Below are 26,312 nucleotides of genomic sequence, written 5' to 3'. Positions count from 1 at the left end.
TCCCAGCAGTGAGCTGCCCTTGGGTGTTCATTAGGACACTAGCTTGGTGAGGGTCCCTGGGGAGTGATACTTCTTGTCCTTTCGCTTTATGCTTCCCAATGCTCACACTCCAGGAGGACCTAAAGCCCATTAGTCTCCTAATGCACATCCTGTTTTGCTTATTGCTTTATTAATACTGGGCTGGGAATGAAGAGCAGATGTTGCCCAAAAATGGCAGCAGCATGAGGGAAAACGGGAAGGAAGAAAAGGGTGTCGATTTATTGCATTCATGGCATTTCATCAAGTGGAAAACCTGGCTAGAAATGTGAAAAACTGAAGGAAAAGCAGAGCTATAAACTCATGCCACCCTTCAGCTGAGTTCTTTCCTCTGTAGCCTGAAATAGACTGGGCTGAGGTACCTCACTGGACATCACCAGCTCCCTGAACTAGCAAGGCCACGTAAAGCCTCAAAACTATCACCAGCTAAAGTGTGACCTTAAAAAGATGGCACCTTGGTAGCTCTGCTGCCTTCTCTTCTGAACCTGATCAGCTTAGGAGACCAAGCTGTGAGTTAAGGTCCTGTTCTTCCCCTCTGCTAATGGTTACCATTTCTCTGCCAGGAGGTTGTGTCCCTCAAAGAACAGCAGCCAAGAGGGCTGTGTGAGAGCTCACCACTGCAGCAGGGGCAGCCCATGAGGGAAGGAGGTTGTCAGCCGAGAACTTAGGAACTCTTAAGATGAAGGGCTTGATTTCACTAGTCCTGATTTTATGTCTTTCACTAACATAAATAAATCAAAAATAGGATGCCAGCCCTTGTCCTTAATCTGGCAAATTGGGAATTATGTTCTTTTGCAGTTGTAGCCATAAACAGACTGGTTTGCAACACCAATTGATTGCTTCATGCTTGAGGGATACCATGTACTTGAAATTCACTATGGTGAAAATTTAAAAGCAGAAGGTTTGCATGGTAAGTCACATATATTTGTATTTTATTGTGAACTTGGGTACCATTGTTGCACCTTCTGTAATCAACTTGTCAAGTGAAGAGAGTAATAAATAAGGGGCAGGATGCTCATACCAACTGCAGACTACAAATACTCTCTTTGTTCGGCTAACCTGTTATTCAGATCCAAAAGTAAGCAGGGAAATCAAGCATTTTAGAAGCTGTAGTCAGCTGGAGTAACTTCCCAAAACAAACATCTTCATGTAGTCCTAAGAATAATTTTATCTCTTGACAGGTTTGCCACGGTGGAAAGAATTGAAATTGTGCCTGTTTACAGGCTGTACTGTTTGCAAATGTTGTGAAGGCTGGGAATGCTGTGCCCTTATATTTTCCCATGGGACTGGAGAACGCTTTGGTGTATCTATGGTTATTCTGCAATCTCATGAAAATTGTTGTTGATTTTATACAACAATGGTTAGGAATCCTTGTCATAGGAAAGGATTCCAAAACTGATGTAAAAATCATAGAATCATAGAATTGTTGAGGTTGGAAAAGACCTTTAAGATCATCGAGTCCAATCGTTAACCCAGCACTGCCAAGTCCACCATGAAACCATGTCCCAAAAAGCCACATCTACACATCTCTTAAATCCCTCCAGGAATGGTGACTCCACCACTTCCCTGAGCAGTCTATTCCAATGCTAGACAATCCTTTTGACGAAGAAATTTTTCATAATATCCAGTCTAAACCTCCCCTTGTGCAACTTGAGGCCATTTCCTCTCATCCTATCAGTTGTTACTCGGGAGAAGAGACCCACCCTCACCTGGCTACAGCCTCCTTTCAGGTAGTTGTAGAGAGTGATAAGGTCTCCCCTAAGCTTCCTTTTTTCCAGGCTGAACACTGCCAGGTCCCTCGGCTGCTTCTCATAAGACTTGTGCTCCAGACCCTTCACTAGATCTGTTGTCCTTCTCTGGACATGCTCCAGCACCTCAATGTTTTTCTCGTAGTGAGGGGCCCCCAACCAGACACAGTACTCGAGGTGCAGACTCATCAGTGCTGAATACAGGGGGATGATCAGCGCCCTGGTCCTGCTAGCCACACTATTCCTGATACAAGCCAGGATGCCATTGGCCTTCTTGGCCACGTGGGCACACTGCCCACTCATGTTTTTCCAGCTGTCATCCAGCACCCCCAGGTCCTTTCTGTCAGGTAGCTTTCCAGCCACTCTGGCCCAGGCCTGTAGTGCTGCGTGGGGTTGTCGTGAACCAAGGGCTGAAATCAGCACTCAGGTGCCATACACATGATCCATTAGACTTACAAACTGCAGTTACTGGTTCATGTACTAGTTCAAGTGCAATGGAGTTAATGAAGTTTAATGGGATACTGCCTACCGGGTGAATTACACGTATGTTCTTAGGGATGGCTCAGTGAGATGACTGAGTTGAATTAAAAGCTTGTCCTTGTTGAAATGGGTTATCCTCTCTTCCTCTTTCCCTGTGGACCTCCTCTCTCTTTTTCCCTTTATTTTTTTTTCCAAGTTCTTGTGCTCACATCCTTGGTGAAGTGAATCAGCTCATAAAACTGGCAAAACACGTTTTTCGGTTTTTGGTTGTTTCTTTTTTTTTTTCCCTTGGATTGGTTTTCTGCTGCCTCAGTGAGTTTATTCAGCTTACTGAGCATTGAGGTGAGTGCCAGAGCTGCAGTGAAGGAAGCTGTGGCCATGGGGGACTGACAGTGGAAGAAGGAGAGAGGAGCTGCAGCAACAACAAGCTGTGGGATGATGAAATAGAAGAAATTGTGTTAAGGACCTTATGTAGAAAGAAAGAATCACTGAGAAAAGTTTTTCAATAAGCCTTGAAAACCTAACTGAATTGAAGAAAATACTAAAACTACAGGCCTAGACAAGCACTAAACTTGGGGCGCATTATCAACAGGAGAAATGTGGTTGAAAACCAAAGGAAAAAAACCCTATTGTTTTGGCCGTGTTGAGTTTGAGCTGTTTGAGTTACAAGCAAGTACAAAGAGTTATCAAAATACTTCTTGATAATAGCATAATAAAATTTGAAAATGGTATCCTATAAGACTATCTTACTGATCAAGACTATAAATAAGTAAACAAATGTGGTAAGTAAGTTTTAAACACTTTTTTTAAGGAGTGGAAACAAATCAAAGTAAAATCCTCTACCCTGCAGAAAAGCACTAATTATTCAGAAATGTGTAGAATATTATACTTCTTTGGTGTATTCCTTGGTATTATTTCATGGAAAAACTTCGGGCAAAAAGAGGAATACCTCAATAGTTCACCCTCAATCAAGCCACAACAAACATAATAATTTGCAGGACTATCTAGACTTATCTTAGTACTAGGGCTTTAAAAAAGGGACTTCAGAGGAAAACAAACCAGTGCAATTCGAGACACTCCACAAACCGAGAGCAGGGGATTAGGAGGAAATTATATGAGGAGGAAACTCCAAACTACTTTTCCCAGGTTTCACGTGTGCTTCCCACTTTTGGAGATGGTTTACATTGGACACAAGACCCCGGACAAAAAGGATCATCGAGTGGTCCGGCTATCTATTTTTCTTAAAATAAAAATTTTAAAAAATCAACCCTTAGTTCTTTCTTCTCACTTTTCAGCAGACGCTGTAACTGAGGTCCTGTCCTCCGAATATTTCATTGCCTGTTACACAAAGCGATGCACCACCATCCCAAGCATCCTAAACACCGCCCGGAGCTGCCAACCGTGGTGCTCCACGGACTTTCTCAACCACGGGCGCCGAGTTGCAAGCACTCGGCAGCTCCACGGTTGAGCAAAGGCACCGACCGGGCAGCCCCCCCAAAGCGTGCGCCGCCGCCGGGCTCACCCTCCCGCCTGGGCTCCGGAGACTCTGGCGAGGGGGTGTAGCCCGGTTACTGCGGGCCGCCGCTCTGCCCTGTCGCTGCACGTCGCGGGGGGTCCGGGGTCGCTCCCTGCGCGGGGGCCAGGGGAGGTCGGAGGGCACGGGAGCGCCCGGCGGTACCGCCCGGGCCGGCGCTGCCGCGGGCGCGCCTGCGCTCCGCCGAGAGGCGGAGGCGGCCCGGGGGGACCCGGCGTTGGGTGACAGGCGGGGCGGGGGCGCAGGGCACGGGCCGGCCGCCCCCCCCCCGCGCCGCACGCTCGGTGAGTAGCCCCGTCGTTCTCCTTCGCGGCGGCCGGGAGGAAGGATCCCGAAGCGCCCCGCCGGCTCCGCTGCCCACCCGCTGCGGGTGGGGAGGGATCCGCCGCCGGGGCGCGGTTGCCCGGGTGCCGCTGCTTCCCCCGCCCGCCCCTCCGCGCGGCCGCAACGAGCAGGAGGCGGCGGGGAGACAAAAGCGGACAAAGGAGGCAAAAGGCGTGTTCCGCTGCCGGGGTAGGGATGTCTGGGCACTGCTCTGCGCTCGGCGGTCCCGGGTGGCAACCGCGCGAGCTGGGGCGGCGGGGTCGGTGCCGGGGTGCCGGCTCTCGGGGTGCCCGCCGCCGCTGCCCGGCTCCAGCTTTGTTACCCTTCCCTCCGCCCGCCGCCGCTCCCCGGGCCGCCGAGTTGTAGCGGAGTATTTATTTCAGCGCATTTATTTTTAGGCTGGAAAATAAAAGGCTTGGCACGGCGACCTTTGGCTGTCGCATCCGGCGCCAAATAAAAGGGTCGCGCTCTGGCCGAGGCCGCCCCAGCTCTTATGTAAATCCATGTGCCGTCCCCAAGGACGTGCGGTTCCCGGGGCGCTGCCGTGATCCACCCCCGCGGGGACGGGGACGACGGGCGCTCCCAGGAGCTCAGGGCAGACCGCGGGGTCGGGCGGGCAGAGCCCGGGGAGGCGGGGAGGGACGGGACCGCTGGGGCGGGCGCCGTTGACCTCCCGTGCTTGCTCTCCGCCCCGCAGATCGGCAGCAATCCCCCGGACCTCTGTCACCAGCGTCGGCGGCGAGGAGAGCGGAGGATGCGGGCGGCGGAGCGGGCGGCGCTGCCCCGCGGCGGGCTGGCTGTCCGCGGGGCCCCGGCGGGCGGCTGCTGAGCCCGGCGGCGCTGGCATGCGGCGGCTGGGAGCGGGAGCCGCCGGCAGCGCGGGCGCCCCGGCGGGCGGGCGGCCCCTCGAGCGAGACTGAGGGTGGATGGAGCCACAAAGGACTTCGGCTGACACGTGCGGCGGGCCGGCTGGCGGCCGCGGCTAGGGCCACCCCCCTCCCCTGCCTCCTCCCCTCCTCGCTATGCTGCGCGCCCGCCGGGCCCCTCAGCGCGCTCGACGCACGGCGGCGATGGAGCCGGCCGGGCTCCCGTGAGGCCGCCGCCGGACCCAGCATGGCCTCGGCGGGGACCCCGGCGCAGCGGCGCCCCGGGGCGGAGCGGCCGGCGGCGGGGGGCCGGGCGGAGGCGCCGCGGTGCCGCAGTCTGCCCGCGCTCGGCTCCCCCCTGGCGGCCGGGGGGGGCGGCGGTGGCGGCCCGGGCCCCGCGGCGGGACCGGCTCCCGGGGCCGAGCGGGGCGGGGGCGCCGCAGCCGTGGCCGGGGCTGCCCAGCCGCCCGGCGCCGGCAGCGGGAGCTTCCCCCGAGGGACGGAGCTTGGCCAGCCGGCGGCGCCCGGCCGAGGGGTGTCCCCGGCCCCCCGGCTGCTGCTGCTGCCGCCGCCGCCGGCGCTGCTGCTGGCGGGCCCCCCGGGCAGAGAGTGCCTGCGGGCAGTGCTGGCGGACTCTCGCTTCTTCCTGGTGTGCATGTGCTTCCTGACCTTCATCCAGTCCCTCATGGTCTCCGGCTACCTGAGCAGCGTCATCACCACCATCGAGCGGAGATACAGCCTCAAGAGCTCGGAGTCGGGGCTGCTAGTCAGCTGCTTCGACATCGGGAGCCTGGTGGTGGTGGTCTTCATCAGCTACTTCGGGGGGCGCGGGCGGAGGCCGCTCTGGCTGGCCGTAGGGGGGCTTTTCATCGCTCTGGGGGCTTCGCTCTTCTCCTTACCTCACTTCATCTCTCCGCCGTACCAGATCCAGGAACTGAACTCCTCCGTCAGTAACGAGGGCTTGTGCGTGGCTGGCAATGGCACCGCCAAAGAACAGTGGGACTCGCCGACCTGTTTCAAGGACTCTGGTGGAAATGACCACTCTCTCTATGTAGCTTTATTCATTTGTGCCCAAATCCTCATTGGCATGGGCTCGACACCCATCTATACCTTGGGACCAACCTACTTAGATGACAATGTCAAGAAAGAAAACGCCTCGCTTTACCTAGGTAAGGCATCTAAGTACTAGGGTGCTTCGAATGCTGAACCTCAGATCTCTCTGACAGGACCAGTTGCGGGTACTTCTGCCCTGGTCCTGTGGAACAACATCTGTGCTAAACTTTCCTTCTGAAGTGAACTTTTGAAGTAAAATTTCCGTGCTTTCCTATTTGAAAATGTTTTGTGGACTGGTGAACAGTAGTAACGGGTGAAGCTAATGTAGTGTGCGTAAAAGCAGCTGTGCTCACACCGTCCAGCACGGGGAATGGGACAGCAGAGAGCTTCTCTAATGCTTTTCAGCACTTGGTGTTAGCCGGGGATTTTTTCAGAAAGAAGTGTTAAAATTTGCCGTGCCCCTTGAAGTTTTTTAGCTAACACAGAAGCTGTATATTTCTGAATTTTGGTTAATGCCTTTAGCCTAGAGTCTCTATAATGTTAATGTTCAAAAAGCACTTTGAGAGATTCTTGGCATGCTTCATTTTACTTTTCCAGCATTCATTTGACTTTAACTAGCAATGAATTTTGACTGACATTGATACATCATCTGGCATCTCAGAAAGAGTTAAAAACCCATTGATAAACCAGCAAGTAAAACCTTCAGGGTTAAAAGCTCAGATGGGGGAGCTCAAGGGGCACAACAAAGTAAGAGTCCAGTCTGGTACATTGTATTCTCATGGCTTTCGGCAGGTACAGACAGGTCTACCTGATAGTCTTCCCTGGTGGGAGGAAGGGGTATCTCAGATAACTAAACTTTATTGGCGTTTGACCACGATAGTGAACACCATACATTTTTGTTAGTTTGAGTAATATGTAATAAGATTGGCTGCTCTTTGACTTTGCATTAGTATCTTACATGATGATGATGATGAAGAATCAGTAAGATTCTGTAAGATACTAATTCTGTAAGAATCATGTACCCCTTCAAATTGTTTTCAAACAAAGAGAGGCACTTATGGGGTGAGAGAGCTGCCAAGGGGTTTTGGATGCTCAGCATTACCATTTGCAGTTCAGTTTACTTTGGCTTTACAAGAGCCTTGGAGATAGTAATTCCATGTAAAGTAGACATGCATGAAAGTAGTACTCTTGGGCTGTATGTGTGTAACTACTTTATTAAGCAAACGTTAGTGATCCAGATCAGTATTTTTATTCCTTATGACCTGTTCTTTGGCAGTTTGACTATTCCCTGAACTGTTTTAAAGCCATGCGCAGTCTATGCAGTGCCTTGGGAAAGCCTGAGGCACTGCTGGTTTTCGGAAGGAGGGAGAGGTATTTACAGCATTGCTGATCTGCCTGATGAAGTATTTGAGGAAGTGTTTTCCCTCTCTCATCCCCTCTGAGAAAGGTTAAGTGGTATGGAAATTTAGATTAATCTAGCAGCTTTATTGGCAGTATGAAAAAGCAAAGCATCTCCTTACTGAGGTTAGTAATTGTTATTTGGAACAGCAGAAACTTGCAAGTAGGTGATTTCACACAGTCCTCAAAAACATGGGAAAAGAAAGGAAATGCAAAGGCTGCAGGTGAGGAATGAAGGGTAAAAGAGGTGAAGGGTGTGAGAGAAGGAAGTCTTCACCAGAGGGGGAAGCAAGGTCAGTGGAGGGAAATTCTCACTGTGCAGGAAAAACGATAGCTACCACTGACATGCTTCTAGCACAGGAAATCATAATGAAGTGACTCAGGTAACTTTTAATTGCAGCAAAGATCAACCTTAAAGTTAACAAAGGTAAAAGACACCAGCAGCTGTTGGTAGACTGTATATGACCCTGTACCCTCCAGGCACTGAAGGCAGCTTTGATCTATACTGGGAGTATCCTTGTAGAGCTGAAGTTCATTTTTAGTGATTCAGAAGAGTAAAGATGACTACACTCAGCTACAGCGTACATGGAAAATTTATGGCTGTGATTTGATTGTGACCACAGGGAGAATTAAAATGAACACAAAGCATGTTTAAACATTGAGTAAAAATGTATCATCACCTCCTTTCAGTCTTTAAGCTATTCAGGGCTAGAAGGAATGTTGCCTGCTGTTGGAAATCTTGGTATTATCTTTTTTGAATAGTGTGGAATTCTAAGGAAACCTTTAAGTTGTTAATGTTTGAATATTTTTCTCACTTCAGACTTAGGCCAGTGACTTTTTGAGGGGCAGGAGTAAAATCTGAGTTTGTGGGGGAAAAGGAAAAAGAGCATGTGGTTTGTTTGGCACATTGATGTGAGCAAACCTGTTTTTGTTGGAACTTCTCAGTGGTTTGGAATGTTTTGTGTCCTAGAGGAGAAGGATTTGTGGGCAGCGTACAGACCAGCCAGTTGCAGGAATGGGATAGAGGTGGACAGGGCATGGCTCTGCAGGCCAGCCACCTCACATCCTGTGTTATGCAATGCCTGTTTCTCCAGGCAGTATGATTTTATTACTGGGATAAACTATGCAAGTGATGTCAAAATGTAAAATGTATATGTGCATGTAGGCATGAGCTAACAAAAAGTCTTGACATGGGCCGTTGGGAGTTGAAGTTTTGAAAAGAGGAAAAAACCAGTGAAACAGATCCTATTCACACGGATACAAGTGTCTGAGTGAGGACAATTCACAAAAAAAGCATTCTCTAACACAAAACAGAAGGTCACTAACGTGTTTGTTCATAATCATGCTGGTATTTTATTCTAAATTTTCTTCCAAAGAAAAATAAATATATATATTTATATATAAGCATGCACCAGATAAATGTTTCTCCAAGCTGCAGAAATGAAGAGCTTTTTGATCGTGCAACTGTGCCCACTAATAGTAGGTCAGTAAAGCCCCCCTGAGTATCACTAATCCTGATTCTGCAAAAACTCACCTTATGTGGCTGTGGAAGCTATCTTATTTATTTTCCAAGTTAATCCAGCTCAGGGCTTGAGTGGCAATAGCATATCCTCTTAAGTGTAGGCATGCCAGCTCAATGTGGACAGCTGTTTTAACATTCCAGACTGGAAGTCCTGCTCTCAAAAAACATATTTGATGCTTATATGTAGTCTCTTGGCTGCCTACACTTAAGTCCATCTGTCAGAGTGGCATGGTGCCAGTTTACAAGGTGCTATGTTGTTTTTAGTAGGACAAAGGTGCCAAGCAGGGATATGATTTGGGCTGCCTGCATAGCAATGTGTGAGGTCTTCCGTGGGATGTTTCTTCCTTGTGAAGGCACTGCCACCTCCAGGTTCTCCTGCCCCTTAAACCTGATGGTACTTTGGTGCCCTGATGCTAACTTTGAGAAAATGTATGACATCAGGCTTGGAAACAAATCGTGATTGTAACAGGTGCCTAGGAAATATAAGAACTGGTTCCCTTAATCACAGATAATCCGAAAGGGAAGTTACACACTTTATGTAAAAACTGGGCAGTCACTAAGTGGTCTTTGTCTTCTCCAAAGTCTCTCCTTTCTCTAAACAGCTGTATGTACTGTGGCATGTCTGTTGTCAGGGCCTGATGTGTGCGGTTTCTCCTTTTAATTATTTATTCAATTAAATTAATTGCAGTTCAATTTGTAGTTGAATTGGACTTCATGAGTTTTGTTTTGTACTCTTGAAGGTGTTTCTGCTTCTCGTAAAATTTTACCACTTCAAGCACAGTCTGTTTTTTCTGAACACTGTGCGTTTTTTTGTAAGGATCCAGTAATTTGTCATGAATGTGATTTACTGGATTTTTAAAAGCAGTTCCTTAATATTTTGTGGTACTTAGAAGTTTTATTAGTGGCATTACTTTGCTGGAATAATTTTTAAATATTTTTCTTCTCTTGAAAGTGGATATTGTAATAAAAAAGGAATTTACCTCAAAAATTCATGCATAGAAAGGCAATATTAGGTTTTACAGAAATATTGCATTAATGAAAATATTCAGGAATGGCTTTCACCAGTACCCCCCCAAAATGACTAGTGGATGAATTAGTCATTGTACTAAGGATGTTTTATTTCTGTTTTCAGGATACTATATGCTGGTTAGGATATGATATGAGAAAGGTGTCTAAGTCAGTTTAATTTCATACAGACTGCCCATAGTTTTGGTGACAAACTGTAATTCCAAAATACAGAGATAAAGGCTTTATGAGAGAATGGCTGAAAAACTGGATAAACCTGTGCAAATGAGCTTGGTACAGATTGAGAGCCAGGGAAGTAAAATAATTTCCTAAGGTTTTTTCCACTAGTCTAAATATTTAGACTAGTTTCAAAAATACTTTAGACTTCTGCTTTGTTTTCATGGGGATCATTTGTTGGTTGCTGTTTCTAGTATTAGGTGAACCATTTCACTGTGACTATATTCTGTTTGCGAAACACCTTCTTACCGGTGTTTTACAGATGGATGCTCTGTGTACCTCTCATAGCTTTTACAAACTTCCCCAAAGCCTTTATGTATATATATATATATATATATACACACACACATATATATATGTATGTATGTATGGTGAGTTTATTTGTTGTATTTCTGGTGAAATCTACTGCTGTATCCACATCCACTTGGAAGGAGAGGGCAGGAGGAATAGCTTCACATAATCAGAAACCCACCACCTCTGCCTTCTGGGTCCCAGCTGCCTAACAAGCTAGATCTCTGTAACATGCCATTGCTTGGATGTTGGCACTGGAAAAACTGGATTTTTGTGCTGCTTTGATTGATTCGTTTTGGTCTGGCCACTTCTGGGGTTATGGATGTCACTGGAGGACAGGAACTGAAGCCTGCAGAGGGCATCAGGTCATCTGTATGGATGCTACGAGATCACCGAGGTTTTCCAAGACAGGATCAACTTTATAGCTGAGCAGGAGGGACCATCTAGAAGCAGTGAAACAGCTGATCAGTGTTTCATTTTATTCTCACCGTTCAGCCTATGACCACTTGTGGTTCACATGGAATATGCTTCCCACTTCCTGATATCCAAAAAGGCTAGTTTCCTAGGGGCTTTTCTCAGCGTTGATCCCTGTATTTGGTAAACCCTACAGAAATAGTACATTTATTTTTACAGCATGCCTGTGAGGAGGCAGAATTTTATGAATCAAAAATTGAAGCAAAAGGGCATGTTCACCAATATTTTTTATTGCTTGCTCTATTTTCCTTGCAAAGAGGAAGCATACTGAGCTTATTTCTCAAATACAGGATCTCAGTTTATCTGAGTGAAGGCCACGTCTTGTTTTACCCAGAAGCTAACACTGAGGCTTGACCCATCAGCAGTCTTTTTTTTTTGTACAAACACATGCTTATTTTGTTTGCACATTCAGCTGGGTAGCACTAGCATAATGCTGACCTCAGTGTACTCTCGACTGGATGTAGAGAGCGTCTTGGGATGCAGGTGAAGTGACTGCAGGTCTGTTTGTGCATATGAATTATAGTGCTTTCTCACAGAGATGATTTAGCACTCAGAAGATACGGTATTGTGCTTCCCTGGCCTTCTGTAGAATCTTTTGTTAAAATGCTGATCAGGCAGTAGGCATGGTTCCTAGTAATTACTTAAAGTAGCACTGCAGTTTTATTGCCCTTACCCATAACTGAGGAAATAGAAAGATAAATTTTAATTTTCTTCTCCACTTTTGTTTCCTACTCCATGGGTGGACTGATATTTTTTTCATACTCTAATCCTAGAGATAATTTTCTAGAGCATTTAGAGAAAATGTTTTTTTTTGTGTCGATGCAAGCAGTGTCTACATACAATGGGTAGGTGGGGGCAGCCATAGCTCTGAAGTTTTCTGCCTGTGGGATTTAATGTCATGAGTGATACACCTTCACTTGCTCTACCATTGTTGTGTCCCTTAAGGGTGCTTTCTGCATCTCTCTTGTTGTGTCCTTGCCATGAGCTATGACATTGTTCACAAGCAGCTGTATTGACAAAGCATCACTTGCAGTAACTGGCAAAATGCACTTCGCCCTTCTTAGGAGCGAGAAGAGACTTAGGCACACACTTCCTTGATTGTCTCTTTCCTTTTATATTAAAGGACAAAAACTGGGTTGGATTCAGGGTTCTAAAACTCACTGAGTTGTTTTCCTTGCTTAGCATTTGTCAAAATGGTTAGCATTTTGTTTCTGAGGCTGACAGTGCCCTTTTCACCTGCTTGAGCTTGGGAATAGTGTTTTCTTGGAGAGCAGCTCCCTTCTCTGTTGAGCTCTGCTGCAGGGGTTGTTTTGGGCAGACAGGTGTCTCCACCTGCTGTGGTCCCGGAGCAGCTTGGAATCCTAGACATGAAAGTGGCCTTTAAGTAACAGCTTGTTTGTACCTTCTGCCAGGAACTGAAGGCTTGGGATCTAGTGTCTGATTACCTGGGGGCTGGAAACTTTAGCTGTCTGCTTTCCCTGACTGTTTTCTAAAGAGTCACTGTAACTACTCCTATTGCAGGTGGATTAGAGATGCTTTGTGTTTCATCCATTTTCCCTTAACTTTCATTTGGTGGCCGCCTCACCTGGGAGGACTTAATTGCTGTGAAAGTGCTTATTCGGTCAAAAGAGAAGGGACTGGATTTCTCTCTACCATCATTCAAAAATACATCGGTTTCTGTTTCAACTGTGCAGGGAGCACAGGCAATTATATAAATGACCTGCTGTTTCATCCTGAAGGCCAGCATCTAAAAATTCTGATTTTAAAGTATTGGAATGGAATTAATCCATGGATTTTAAGAGAATGGAAAAGTAGTTCAATCATATTAAACTGTTAAGTCTCATGCTCTCTTTTTAGTTCTATTAAGTCTTTTTTACCGATAGCACTTTTAAAACCGTTGTTTCATGTGAAGAATTAACTCAGTTTTCCTTTTTGTTGTTTTAACATGCCTTTCCCATTTATTTTGAAAACAGTTGAGAAGTTACCATGCAATAATGGCACATATTTCAGCTGGTCCCCTCTGGCAGCTGTTGCCTCTCTTGACTATAAGGGTCGAAGTAAGTGCTAGCACTGACTTGACTGCTGATGGATTGAGCATTGTCACGTGGACTCTGAGGGAAGGGCAAGCTAGTTGCCTGCCTTCCTATAAATTGTCTCCAGAGCTGTCAGAATTTGAGCTCCAAGTCCAAGGTGTCTCTGCAACCCCCCTCAGCAGCTACAGGGCTGGTGGGACTCATTAGGGTTGTAATTGTAAAGTGCTAAACAGCACAGTTGGAAGAGGGCAACGTTTTCCCTGGGGAACCTCTAGAAGTAAGGGTTCTGCACAGGGAGCAAAAAGCTCTATTGGCATTCTGATTCTTGGTGTCCATGATTTTAGTCAAGCACCTTGCTGCTTTTGCAACTCAGTTGGACAACCTGGGTACATGCGCTGGAGCTAGCGAAGTTATGACAGCAGACAACTCTGCAGTGGGCATGTAGGCTAATTTCACCTGAGTCAGCCACATCCATACCCCAACTCTTCCAAAGTGCCCAGAAAAAAATAAGACATTTCCTATGATCAGGAAGAATATGTCAGTGCCTGGCAGCATGGAGACGTATAGGCTCTGTCCTGCATTGCCACTGGACAGTTGGGAGTTTGGGCATCTGTTACGCTGTCACAAGGCCAGAAATTCAGACACGCTGCTCAGCATTAATGGGATAGTGAATGAACCTGGGTCTGTCCACTTCTCTTCTGCCACAAGGAATTTGTCCTTACCTGAGAAATCAGGAAGTGTGAACACAAAAACTAGAGTGCTATTTTATGCTACCATTAGACCCGATAGTCTAATCTGAAAGCACTAACCCTCATGTAGGTAAACAGCTTACTTGGCAGCAAATACAAATTACACCAGTGAAAAGCATTATGCTCTGGTATGAATTACATTTTATGGTGAGTTTGGAGGAGATACTGTTGGAAAAAATATATATATTTTTCCTTGTAATTTGAACAAGCAGATACAAAAATTATTCAAAGAAAAACAAACATGAACTGTGTCGTGTGAAGTATGCAAAGCAGTACTGCGTGTCCACTAATTGTATGCTCCTGTGCTGTTCCTCCTAGATTCTCTTCCCCATTTTCAATACAGGTTCCTTTTCATCAGCTTGCTTCCTTTTCATTAGCTTGCCATGATATTTTTTTGAGTGCCCTCACTTTTTTTCTTGCTTGTATGGACCTTAACACTTTACTTGCATTGCACCATGCACAGTAGGAACTCAATCTGAGGTCCTTCTGCACTTCTTATTTTTGATGTTTACCAGGTTAGAATGAAATCCTCAAGAGTGTCTCAGCATTGATTTTCTTAAAATCCAGTGCTGCTCTGAAACCAGCTACCAGCTCTTCAGTTGTTTGAATTTCGCAAGCTTTTGTAGATAGCGACTACTTTCCATATTCAGGCAACTTCTTTGAAGTGACAAAAAATTACATCCTGGAAGTGTTTTCCTATGATTGTACCCTTTTCTTTCTGTATTAATTAAACCTATCCTCTAGAGTTAGAGTATTTTGAATAGTCCATATATTAGTTGAGTGTAACTTCTGGTATCTTCTGATTTGCTGTTTCATGCTTAAGTTGTTGTTTAACCCAGTGTTTGTCATCAGTTTGTTCACAGCTGTTGACTTAAAGTGTCATGTAGGCACTCAAAGGTGCTGGTGTGCTCTTGAAGTCAGGAGCTTTCAATCACACCTTGGTTCCTACTTCTACTTTTTTCAGTATCTGGCTAGATTAAATTCTGAATACCCAACCTCCCCAGAAGTAATTTTAAGTAATGTATTTTTGTAGATAACTCAAAGTAGACAGGGAAATAGTTGTGACCACTACTAACCTGTGATTACTCAAACAGAATGTGTCAAGCAACCCTTATTTCCTTCTAGAAATATCTAAAGGATATACTCTGAAGATACAATCTGATGTTGCTGTGTGTTAAGCTTTCCCTGTACTTAAAGAGAAATTGTTGTATTCAGCTGAGCTGTTGACACGGTAAATTTTGCTATGTATAATACAATTGAAAACACTACCTTTTCCATGAAAGGTCCCAAAGAGATCAGCTTATAGGCTCGAAGGTCAAACCCATGTGAAATTTATGAGCAGAATACCTTAAGGATTCTGTTTAGGTGGGAATTTTCAGCTGAACTAAAACCGGGAAGTGTGAAGGAGAAGAGGAGGTTTAGTGCAGCAGTGTGGGACTGGCAGTGCCTCTTTTGTGCAGTCTAAGGTGGCGAGGGACAAAGCCAGAGTGGGTTCTGGGTGGAGCCCATGGGAAGGGCTGAAAATGCTGCTGTTAAGTGTCTGTAGAGTACAGGAAAGTCCCTGACAAGGCTGGGGAGTTTTGACAATGCAGAGAACAGAGAAGCTTCGCTTCTGCTCATGCTTTTCTTCCTCCCAGGACAGCATTTTCCACTTTTGCTTGGTGTGCCTCTCCATGTCATTCATTGATCCCTGCTATTTCAGTACCTAGAGTTTAAAAAATAGTAGCAAAACAGTTTTTCACTTTGTGATTTTTAATCTAAAATTATGTTTGTGTTTGTTACTTCATCCCAGTGAGTGAAAAAGATTTAATGGAGAATGTAACCTTCTAGAGTGCAAATAGTTTCAATAATAATCCTTCCATTTAAAAAAGGTAAAAAAATTGCTACATAATCTTAGAGTCTGTAATTTCTGTAAACATGATGGGCAGTGTATATCAACTTGATTTAATACAGCTGTCTAGTGACAGAAACAGTGAAAGTATCCCTAAGGAAATTTTATAGTCACAGGAGGAAATAGATAACACATGAGCTTTTTGAGTCTGCTGTATAGTAGTGCTGATACACACCAATTTAGGTATTTATCTGGTAAGTTATATAATTGGCCTAAAACAAGAATTTCAGAAAACTGTGTTTCTTCTGCAAATAGCATGACTGAAGGAAAGAAGTGGGATTTTGGGGCTGTCTGAAACAAGTAAGTGTTAGTTTCTTACCACACCTGCATTGTATTGCTGTAGGAATATTAGTCCTGTCACACAACGAGAGTAAAAAGACTGAACTCAGCACTACATCACTGTAATGTAATGCCATACTGTAAATAATTTTTCAAAAGCATAGCTGAGGACTGAATTGATGCTTGAAGGAAGAGCTCTACTCTAAGTTATAGCTCCTAAGTAGCAATTGTGCTATTTTGATATGTGGAAGCTCTATATATTCATTGACCTCAGTGACTGAATAGTTTAATGGGATTGTGGTTACAATGTCAAAGATAGAGCTGGCTGGTGTAAATTTCTTTAACTGCAGAAGCAAAGCAGGCAATAGTATCCTTGTGTTTACTCCTGTGGCTTCTCTACAAGTTCTGGGAGAAGGAAGATTAATTAGCACCTCTCAGAGTACCCTCTGCATTTAGGAGTGAGTACCTCTTGTGACTGAACCTATGGAGAACTGTTAAAAAAGACCTTTCCTCGTTAGCCTTTGCTTCTGGTCTTACTCAATGTTTGTTAGCAATTGATTTTTGGTTAGATGTGGTCACTTATTTTGCTTATTGAGTTATGGGTAATTGCACTAGCTTTGGACACTCAGAAGCAAGTAGGACACAGCAAATAGGGAGGCATTTGGCCTTTAAAGGCAAAATAAAAAAAGTGGCTAAGGCAACTGTCCCCATATGTTTGTGATAATTAAAAGAAGATAGCCTTCTATGAGAAATGAGGTAAAACCGATTGACTAAAATTGACCAGGCCAGCTAGTGGGAAATAACTTGAAAAAGGCTTTTAACCCCAGTGAGTCAGAAGCGTTGGGTATGTTTGTGCCTTCTCAGCCTCCATAAGGATAAGAGATTCAATTTACTGGAGAAAAATAGAGGACTATATGAACTAATACAATTTTAAGTGTTCCTACACTGTCATTAAAACAGTTATTACTCCTTTAGGTAACTAGTAATTTTAAGTATTTGGATAAGGTGAAAGAGAGCTGTTTATGATCACACAGATCTGTAATTAACTTCCCTCCATCTTTATCCCCCTCTTCATCCCCTCTGGCATCCCCACACTCCAAATTTAAATCCTCCATAAAGAAGAGCTTACTGTGGGTCTGATGTAGTGCAATGTTTTGAAGAATACTCCACATTTTAATTCTCAGATTTGTACTGTGTATTTGTACTTGAATATTACAAAGACTGAGGAAGGGATCTATCATATGTGACAGTTTCAGGGTATGTGAGAAATGACATCTCATGTTTTGCCCAAGTTGGCATACTGAAATCTTTTACTGATGGCAAGATCAAGGTTGACCATTTTCCTGAGGAGGAGTAGATGTAATGGGTCCAGAAAGTGAGAGGACTGCTGAAGGTCATGGTAGAAGAATTTGATAGCCATAAGGTTTATATTAGCAGGTGAGCATCCTACACTATGAGCCAGCTGCTTTTTGTTTGAATTGAGCCTGAAAGGAAAAAAATAGTGCAGTATATTAGAAGTGTAGTAATTTCCCTTGTCTAGTTTTATAAGATGCTCAGATCAGTTATTTTATGGTCTGAGCATTAGAATTTCTCCAAAGTATAAGTGCTGGGCTAAGCAACTCTTCCAGCACTGGATTTATCTCAATTTTCATGGCTTGTTTGGAGATATTGGAAGAATTAGTAGCATAGCATTAGGAGAGAGGGTAATGTAACCCTTGTGACTCTGTCAGAGAGTCTCTGGATGCTCTTAGTTAGGACTGCTGTCTGGTGCTTTTCTACTGAATCAGGATACGGAGTGTGAGGAGCAGCATGGTTATTTTTGTATGCAGAGGGCTGAAAAATGATACAACAATTCTGCCCTTAATTTAGGCAGTGTTGCACTCCTGTTAAAAAAAAAATCTTGACTTTTTTTCTTTTTTCCCCTAATATTCTTGAGTAACAAAATGGTGTGGAGCTCAGGAAACTGACAGCTGGTGGTTTTCTGATGTGGGAGATTTGACTTGAAGAGTGTATGTCTGGGTGTGATGATATAAGACAGCCTCTTCATACAACCCCTTGGTGATATGCTGTGTAGTCTTGTTATACGTAGTGCCAAAATAGACAGTAATCCTCTTACGTGGGATTATGAAGCAAGTAATAATAGAGCACAAGTCAGTGCCATCAGTTCAGAGCTGGTTTTTTGATAAACATATTTGTCATTTGTATCTCCTAGATTCTTTAGTACTTCTTAATCTTTATATTAACTGAGTTGTCTTCTCCAGCTGAAAATGTTCGTGTTTCACGACAGTAATGTAAGCTGCTATCAAGACCTTCCTATCCATCTTTCTAATTGATGCACTTGATTTAAAAAGGCCACAGAGATTTTGAGTTCAACTTATTTACTAATGTAAAAACTTCAGATGAAGAAAAATTGTAAGATCATTTAGTCTGCATAAAACTTTTCAATTGTCTTATGAGGAACCCTGAGAAGATCTGAAACAATCAGACTTACTGCGTGCAGGCTGTTGATCCCATTTAGAAAACATGAATTTGGCTGCTATGTAGGAGGTCAGACATGATAAGCATGTGCTGGAGGAGAGAAGCAATTAGCTCAACACAAACACAGTCAGAGCAGAAAGGAAGGTCTGGAGGTGTTTAATTAAAACTAATGCTTTTGTGCTTGTGAGGACCAGAGTCATGGTACATCACTGCTGCCTTGCTCTGGTGTTTCTCAAGCCTGGTATCTAATGAACATAAAATTTAGCAAAGCTTTCAAGAGAAGTTAATAAATCACAACTAACTGGCACATTCCCCCTGAAGGTAATGAGGCACACCTGACACTGAATGGGAGCAGGATCTGGTCTGTAAAGCTTTTTCATTTTTAAACAGATAACAAGTCCTCTTGGGATTTTTGTACCGCATTTATTTAAGTAATCTGAAGGAATGGAAATGCGTGTCATTTATTAAACTTTTCTCAAGTCACTAAACCAATGAGGAAAAAATAACCTTTTTTTTTTTTTTCCATTGTGAAAAGACTTTTGAACAGGTAGAATTTTTATTAATATGCATTTGATGGCAAAACTACTTTTGATGGAAAACTGTTTAGCCATCACCATATACTTATTTGCATAGCTTAAAATTTGGAGATGCATTTTGCTCTTCAATTCTCAATTTTTATTCATTTAAACTTCCATTCATTCTTGGGCGAAAAATACAAGTAACGTCACATTTGGTTTGAAAACCACTCTCCAGGTAACTTTGCTTCTGTTTTCGTCTTGTACATCATTCAAGACACAGCTAGACTCCAGCAGGCTGGAGAGGATTACATTTTCCATTTGCTTCTCCTGAGGATACCAGCTCTGTGGCTTCAGGCTTACCCGTTTTGACATTTTATAAATGTTTTCCTGATGAGTTTCAGCAGTGTGTTTTAATAAAAGGATGATCTCTATGATGATTTACTCTTTGTGCAGGAGCACTAATATCCATTTTGACCTGTAATCTGCAAACTTCAGTTTTGTTTAGAGATTGCCTGTGTTTAGGTAGCCCTGTGTCACCTCTTCTATCAATAGTTAGGCAGCTTTATTGTTCCATTGTGGGAGCAAACTGCCATATCCCATTGGAATTAATATATTGTTACATGACACTAATTGCCTGTACTGCAGTTTTTGTGTGATTAAATTATTCTTATTGCATATTACTGTACGGTCCAGGAGTTACCTATCAAGGTAATTAATCTATACTTTCTCCAAGGAATAAGGGAAAAGTACTGGATTAGAGTCACAGTGTTTGATAATTGTGTCAGAAGAAGAAAGCTGAACAGAAATGTTTGGATTTTCCCATTTTGACACTTTGTTTCTGAGACTCCCCAGCTGAACATTGTTAGTACTGAGGTAGTAGCTTATATGTCTTGTACATAGAATCATGGAATCACTCAGAGTGGAAAAGACTTTAAGATCATCGATCCCAACCGTTAATTAGCACTGCAGTGCTAGGTTAGTGTTAACTTGAATTGGGTCTGGAGGCTGTTTTCCCTGAAAGCTCTCTTAGTTTTTGGCAGCAGCAGATGTGTTGTCATGTGGCATGCTGCCTGGACAGAGGTCTTTGCGCTACTCCTTTCCCTGTTCTGTGGGTACGTGTTGCTGCACTTCCCTGGTGCTGGATTCGAGGGTTTTGTGACTAGGGCATGGATCAGAACTCCAGCTGCTCTGACATAAAACTCCCTCACCACTACTGGCAGGGCCAGGTTCGTCCCAGGTCTGCAGCTTGTCTATGTCTGTCAGGTTTCATGGGATGGAGTGGGACATCAGGGGCAGCTGGGCAGTGGGTGGCTGTCAGAAACACCTGGGGTAGCAGCCTGCAGGCACATGGATGAAACCCCACACAGCATCTGAACCACAGAAGGGGCAGCTGTAACAGACATCTAATTAACAACTGCCTGAAAATTTCATTCCTTTAGTCAGAGACTTTCTTGAAATGAGAGGTGTTTAGCTGAATAGCTCATGAATTTTTAATATTTTGGAAGAGGGGATTTTTCTTTAATATCATATTTGGAATGATGGCTTCCTCATTGCACATCTTTCAGTGGAATATTTTCTCTAAATATTTTTTCCTTCTATTGCAAACATTTGAAACTCCCACACTGTAGCTAACAATTATATTATCCATTGGTAAGCTTCTTACACACTTGTAAATACAAATTTTCAAGGTAATGTTGTAATGAATAGTAGTACATTATTCATAAATGTGCTTATGTAGAATAGAAGCCAAATATAAAAGCCATTTGGTTTTATGCAGAATTGGATATTGAAAACAAATGATGAATGAAAATGATAAATAAAAAATTATAATAAGGGTTGATCACCCCCGATAATAGACATATTACCTTTCTTTCCTTTGCAGTAGGAATTTCTCTCCCAGCAATTCAAACAGACAAGCAGACATCTCCTCAGGGTGCTGCCAAACTCACCTTCTTCTCCCTTATCTCAAATACTTCATTTTCTTAAAACCAGGAAAAATAGAATTCATGCTGAAATGTTTGCAGTCTGCTTTCGGATATTGCAATGATGAATCTGATCTAAAAAAAAATAAATAAAGTAGAATAACCTTTGTGATTAAGTGCTGTCCTTTGGCTGGGTAGCACATAGAGAGATGGATGTTACAGCCCAATAAAGTATTTATTTTGATTCCAAATACATTATTCTTACAAGGAAAGCTCAAAGAATTTTCATTTAAAAATGAATAAAATAGGAAGACAGAGTAACGTATTCTATTTTTTAAAAATGGCCGCAAGTGGAAGTGGGTGATCCTGCAGAAATGTTAGCTGAAAAAGGTGTGTGAAGGCACAAGGCAGGACACCACCACATGCCAGTGCTGAAGGGAACTTCTGCTGAACCCCACCGATGGTGATGGGCTTGTTTTCAATCCTGGCTTTTCTCTTTCCCCTCATAAATAAACTTGATGGGTCTCTGCAGAAGTCAGTATCTCCAGGGCCAGCTGTGAACATTTATGCATATGTTTTTAGCTTGGTATTATGTTATTTATTATAAATGCAAGAGGGGGAAAAGCTCTGTTCTTTAAGATTAAAACTTGATTGTTTGGCCTTCCTTTACCTCTTTCCTGGCCACAGATATCTGAAGTTATATTAATTGAGTGATGACATCCTTGGTCTGTGGCACAGGAGAACTGCTGTATGGGTGACCGACAGGAGGACCTCCAGAAGACTGTGAAGTGGTGCCATACTGGTGGAGGACTTTGGAGAGGAATTAAACAAACTAGTCAATAGTAATAACTAAAATATTCTATAATGGTTGAAAATGTTTGTTTCCTAGAACAAAATCTTTAGAGAAACGAAAGCCTTCTATTTTTTTATTTTCTTTTGAGTGGAATAAAATAGCGACAGTGAAGATAGCACGTAAAACAAATGACTGAGGTGGGTTTACTGAACAGCTAAGTGCTAAACAGTTGCACAAATCAGTGCTCCTGTTTTCCACCTAAGAGTCTTCAGGATATTCTTGAAATAGGACAATAAGGGGAGAAGGTGGTTTTTTAATTTTTTTTTTCTTGTGAATATAAAGGAGAACATAGTGTCATGTAAGCTTTTTACTTTTTGTTTTCTTTTCAAACTCTGCCAGTAGTTTTTTAGTGCATCTTCTGAGTTAGTTCTATAATTGAAACATTACATATTTTCTGTGATTATAGGGAAAGAAACAAAAAAAAATTACTATGTCAAATAAAAGATTTTCTATCTTTACGCTTGTAAAGGTGGATCAGAAATGATGTATTCACAAAAATGGCTTGGGAAGGCAGTGTCCATTAGCTGTGTGCTGAATATCCCAAAAAGCCTAGGGTGGTACCTCTGAATTGTTCTTCCACTGGAAAAGGAGATAAATGGTGTTAGAGTTATCTACATAAATGAAACTGAGAAGTAACATTTTAGTGTGGTTATTCAGCTATGTTTGCTACAAACAAGTGTCTGATCCTGCTGCCATATCTCTGCTGGTGTTGTCACTGTAGTGTTTTCATCTTTCAGTTGCTAATCTTTTCCCAACAGTTTTAGTGTTTGAAAAGCATAATGCTGTGTTACTATCATTTATCTGTTCTGAAAGAAACATTTGCCTGAGTGGTTTATTATATGAGTTAGCAGATGGTGATTTAAATGCACTTGAACCAGCAAGAGTCTTGGTTCTGTAAGTACTTCTCTGGCTCAGAAAATCTCCAAAAAGAACTTCACAGAGCGATGAGCAAAGTAGAAGTAGCTATGCTAGTTCCATTTGGGAGCACAAATGGAGCAGCCATGACATGTTTGACAAGGGTTTACACAGTTCTAGGGGTTAGAATTGGCCTCTAGGCAAGGATGTGTAACTCCAGTACACATACAGTGACCTCAGTGATGCAGTGGGTGAGCTGCTTGATGGAGGAGTAAATTACCATGAGAAATCTCCAAGCTGAATTTACTGTGTGGTGGTTGAGTCCTGTGTATGGGTGTTATCATGATGTACTTTGTAAAAGCAGCTGAAGAACTTCACCTGTGTAAGAGGTTACAGTAGATGAAGGTCTGCATTTCTCAGAAGTTCTGCAGAGACCCTTTTTTAACCTGTTCTGTTTTGTCTGGGCCATTTGTAGTCTGAGTGTAGTGTCAGCACTGATTGCAGAAGTAGATTTGTAATCTTTGGATATTTTTTAAATTTTATCACAGACTTGCAATTTAGATTAGGGATAGGAATGTGTCATACAATTATCTGTGTAATGATATAAATATATAGCTCTAAGCATGTTCTATTAGCATATATAAATAATGTATAAATATATAAAGCAAAATCTATATAACATTCAAGGTAATTGATAGAGATATTTTTGTTCTTAAGGCAATTTTTTTATTTTAGATTGTTTTATTCATGGAGTTTATTAGGAACAAGTATGATATAAACAGTGATGGAAAATTTAAGAGCTTTCTTACTTGTGCTCTTGCATTTGATTCTTTTAACTTTCACATTATAAGTTTAGTCATTTTACAAGAGACCAGACTAAGGCTTGCACTATGCCTTCAAATGTATATGTTTAATAAATATTTGTGAGTGCTATATTGAAACTCAATCTATACTGTCATAAATTAATCTCATGACAATATAGTTTGTTAAAATTATCATTACAATGGATTACAATTGCTGTTAGGTATAACATGCGATATAGAAATGCATTACATGCTTTATATTTTCTCTTTGAAGGAGTATGAGGGGTTTAAGTTTTTTAGTGATTGACATTTTTACTCTTTTTCTCTGTCTATGAGCTGTGTGCTTCCACTTGTTCTGTTGGCAGATTTATCAGTATGAATCTGAAAATGTAGTTAAGGATCCAGCAGTGTGTGAAGACATCTCTCTTCTGTCACATGTTGTAGAAAACTCCTGTAGAGTGGAAAGATGCCAGATCAATTTTCATTAGACTTGGAAAAGCTCTGACAGCAGCAGAGACCAGTGGTAACACTTGCTATCTTGGTTATACCACGCAACTCCAGTATCATTCCTTGAGGACTTCCCTGTCAATCTCTTTCTCTCTCTTACTCTGTCAGAATAGTTTAATAACTGAGGTTAAGATTTCCCAAGGAGCCTAAGGAAGTCAAGGGATCTGACTTTCAGTGAATTTCAGTGGGATTTAGGGCTCAAATTTAATTTTCTTTGCAAACATAAGCCTGAAGTTTCAACAAATAGCTTATTTGTGGAAAACTGATTGAAAGCTGTGATAGTTTGCAGATTGTGTACATAAGTGTAATCTCCCAATTGAATTTTCCTACTGTAAATAACTGAAATCATGTTCCCTCTGAGAAGGGACGCAAGTAGACACAGACACTAGGAAAAAAGGTCACTGAGTTGCTTAAGTCAGAAAAATCTAAGCCATAAAATGTATTTTATTTTCATTGGTACTTAATACCTTATTTCCTAAGCCTGCTTGAGCAGTTTCTGTGTGTTCAGGCATCGGTACCATCTCCTGCTTTTCCAGAGTGTTCTTGCTCTTTGGTGCTTTCAGAGTCAGTCTAGCAGAGAGGGTGCCCAAGAGTGGCTCAGGACAGCCTGGAGGTTCCTCGGCTGCCACAACCAGTTTCGAGGCCGCCGCCCAGGCTGGGGCTGTCTGCTCAGCTGATACACGGGTGAAATAGTAAAGGGCACGGGGCCAGCTCTGGTCCTTCCCTTACCTGGGTAAGGGCTTTGGAGATGTCTTGATGCAGCATGGCCAGGAAGGAAAGGTGAAGGAGTTTCTTGTCTTTTGGCATCCTTCTTTGGCAAGGGTGATGGCAATTTCTGCAAGATCTACTCTGCTAGATGCGGAAAGAGAATGGGTGGGATAATTTTGTGCTTTATTGGGCCAGAAAAGACTGTTATGTTCATTTACTCTGACATCTGTGTTGAATCAGGTTTCATTACAGTGTTATCCCTATGCAAAGCTCTGTTTATATAAAACCATCTAGCTTAAAATGAAGCACTCACAGCTACACAGAGTCTGCCACATCCTTAAGAGTATAATATAGTTAACTGTCCTGTTAAAAAAGTTACTGCTATGAAAGCGTGTCTAAATTTGGCAGAAAGTCATTTCTATGTAGCCTCTAGCCACCACATTTTTCATGTCTGTGAAAACATCTTTTACTATTGGAGAATAAGAATGTGCTTAATAGTCTGCTAATCTAAGTAGTTGAGAAACAAAGCTGTCATGTCAATTCTACTCACAGAAGAGAAAAAACCAGAATGAACAATCTTTATTTTAAAAAATTGCAGACCAAATGAAGGAATATTGACCAATTTTCCCCAAAACATGTCAGCTGAATAATTAAATTACCTAATTAGTGAAAGTAACTATAGCTGATTTGAAATTTTTCAGGTTTTGTAAATCAACCATATATGGTGTTTTGAAATATCTTAGAAGGATCCCTGTAATCTAAATAATTTTCCTTGGAAATGTCAACACTACAAGTTAGTAATACTTCTGTGTTTTATTAACATATTAATGTATCTTATTGGAACTGGGAATAAGCTGCAAATGGAGCCCTAAATCACAGTGACAATTTATATCTTAAAAAGAAAGACAAATGTAATTATAATATTATCATTAAGGAAAACCTTCTGTAAGAGTAATTATTTTTTAAAGCTACACTTGGTGTTTAAACTGCCATTTAGTAGCACTGATGTTGTGGTGGTTTTGCTCTGGCAAATTACAATTAAGTCTTGATTATAGAGATATATTTTTCTTTTTGTAGAAAAAATTATTTATTTTTGATCATGTTCAAATATTTAACTTATATTGCATTATTTTGACCTTTATGTAGAACTACTGGTTAGCATTAAAAAAAAAATAATCAATTTTTTTTGCTTGACTTAGGGACAAAAGCAAAGCAAAGCAAAGCAAACCATGTAAAACACATTACTTAATGATGTCAAATGAAAATGTTTTCATAATTTTAATTTTATTATTGGCTTTGCATGTCAATATCGACTTTTCCCTGTGAGGCATACACGTTCATTTCTTTCAGGACCCTGACTAAAACTGTCTAAGCATATGTATTTATAGAATCATATTTATTTATAGAATCAGTTTGTTACTAACAAATGGTGTCTGTGGTGGTTTTCTGTTCAAAGTAAAAATATAAATGAATTTCCTTCATTTTGGTTTCTTACAAAACTGTATTCCCCTCTTTTTTTGTGACTCTCTGAATTCTCAGTTTCATTTTTTCTAAATTTCTCCTATATCTCTGACAATTCATGACTTTTTATGGGGTTTAGCAGGACCTTTTCAGGGATCTACAGCAGCAGCTCTGTGCTTCTGTGTCCTATTTCATGGGACTGTGTCAAAAGTGTCAGGGTCATTTGGGAACAATTTGTTTCTCCATGGGGCACCTTAACCATGGAGAAGGAAGGAGTTGCTGGGGCA

General features: G+C 42.5%; 1 protein-coding gene across 1 annotated transcript in view; it reads left to right on the top strand.

The window, feature by feature from the left end:
• The first annotated feature begins 4,101 nt into the window (after positions 1 to 4,101).
• The window catches only part of SLCO5A1 (solute carrier organic anion transporter family member 5A1), a 77,307-nt gene continuing 55,096 nt past the window's right edge, over positions 4,102 to 26,312 (top strand). Inside the window, exons 1-2 of the mRNA XM_051768467.1 lie at positions 4,102 to 4,311; positions 4,820 to 6,157. Of these exons, the coding sequence (XP_051624427.1) occupies positions 5,236 to 6,157 (922 nt within the window). The 5' untranslated portion in view covers positions 4,102 to 4,311; positions 4,820 to 5,235. The remainder of the gene's footprint in view (positions 4,312 to 4,819; positions 6,158 to 26,312) is intronic.

This window comes from Manacus candei, unplaced genomic scaffold (assembly GCF_025592945.1).
Source record: "Manacus candei isolate 608988 ecotype Guabito, Panama unplaced genomic scaffold, ASM2559294v1 h1tg000008l, whole genome shotgun sequence".
NCBI lineage: Eukaryota > Metazoa > Chordata > Aves > Passeriformes > Pipridae > Manacus > Manacus candei.
This window is presented reverse-complemented; position numbering and strand designations above follow the sequence as displayed.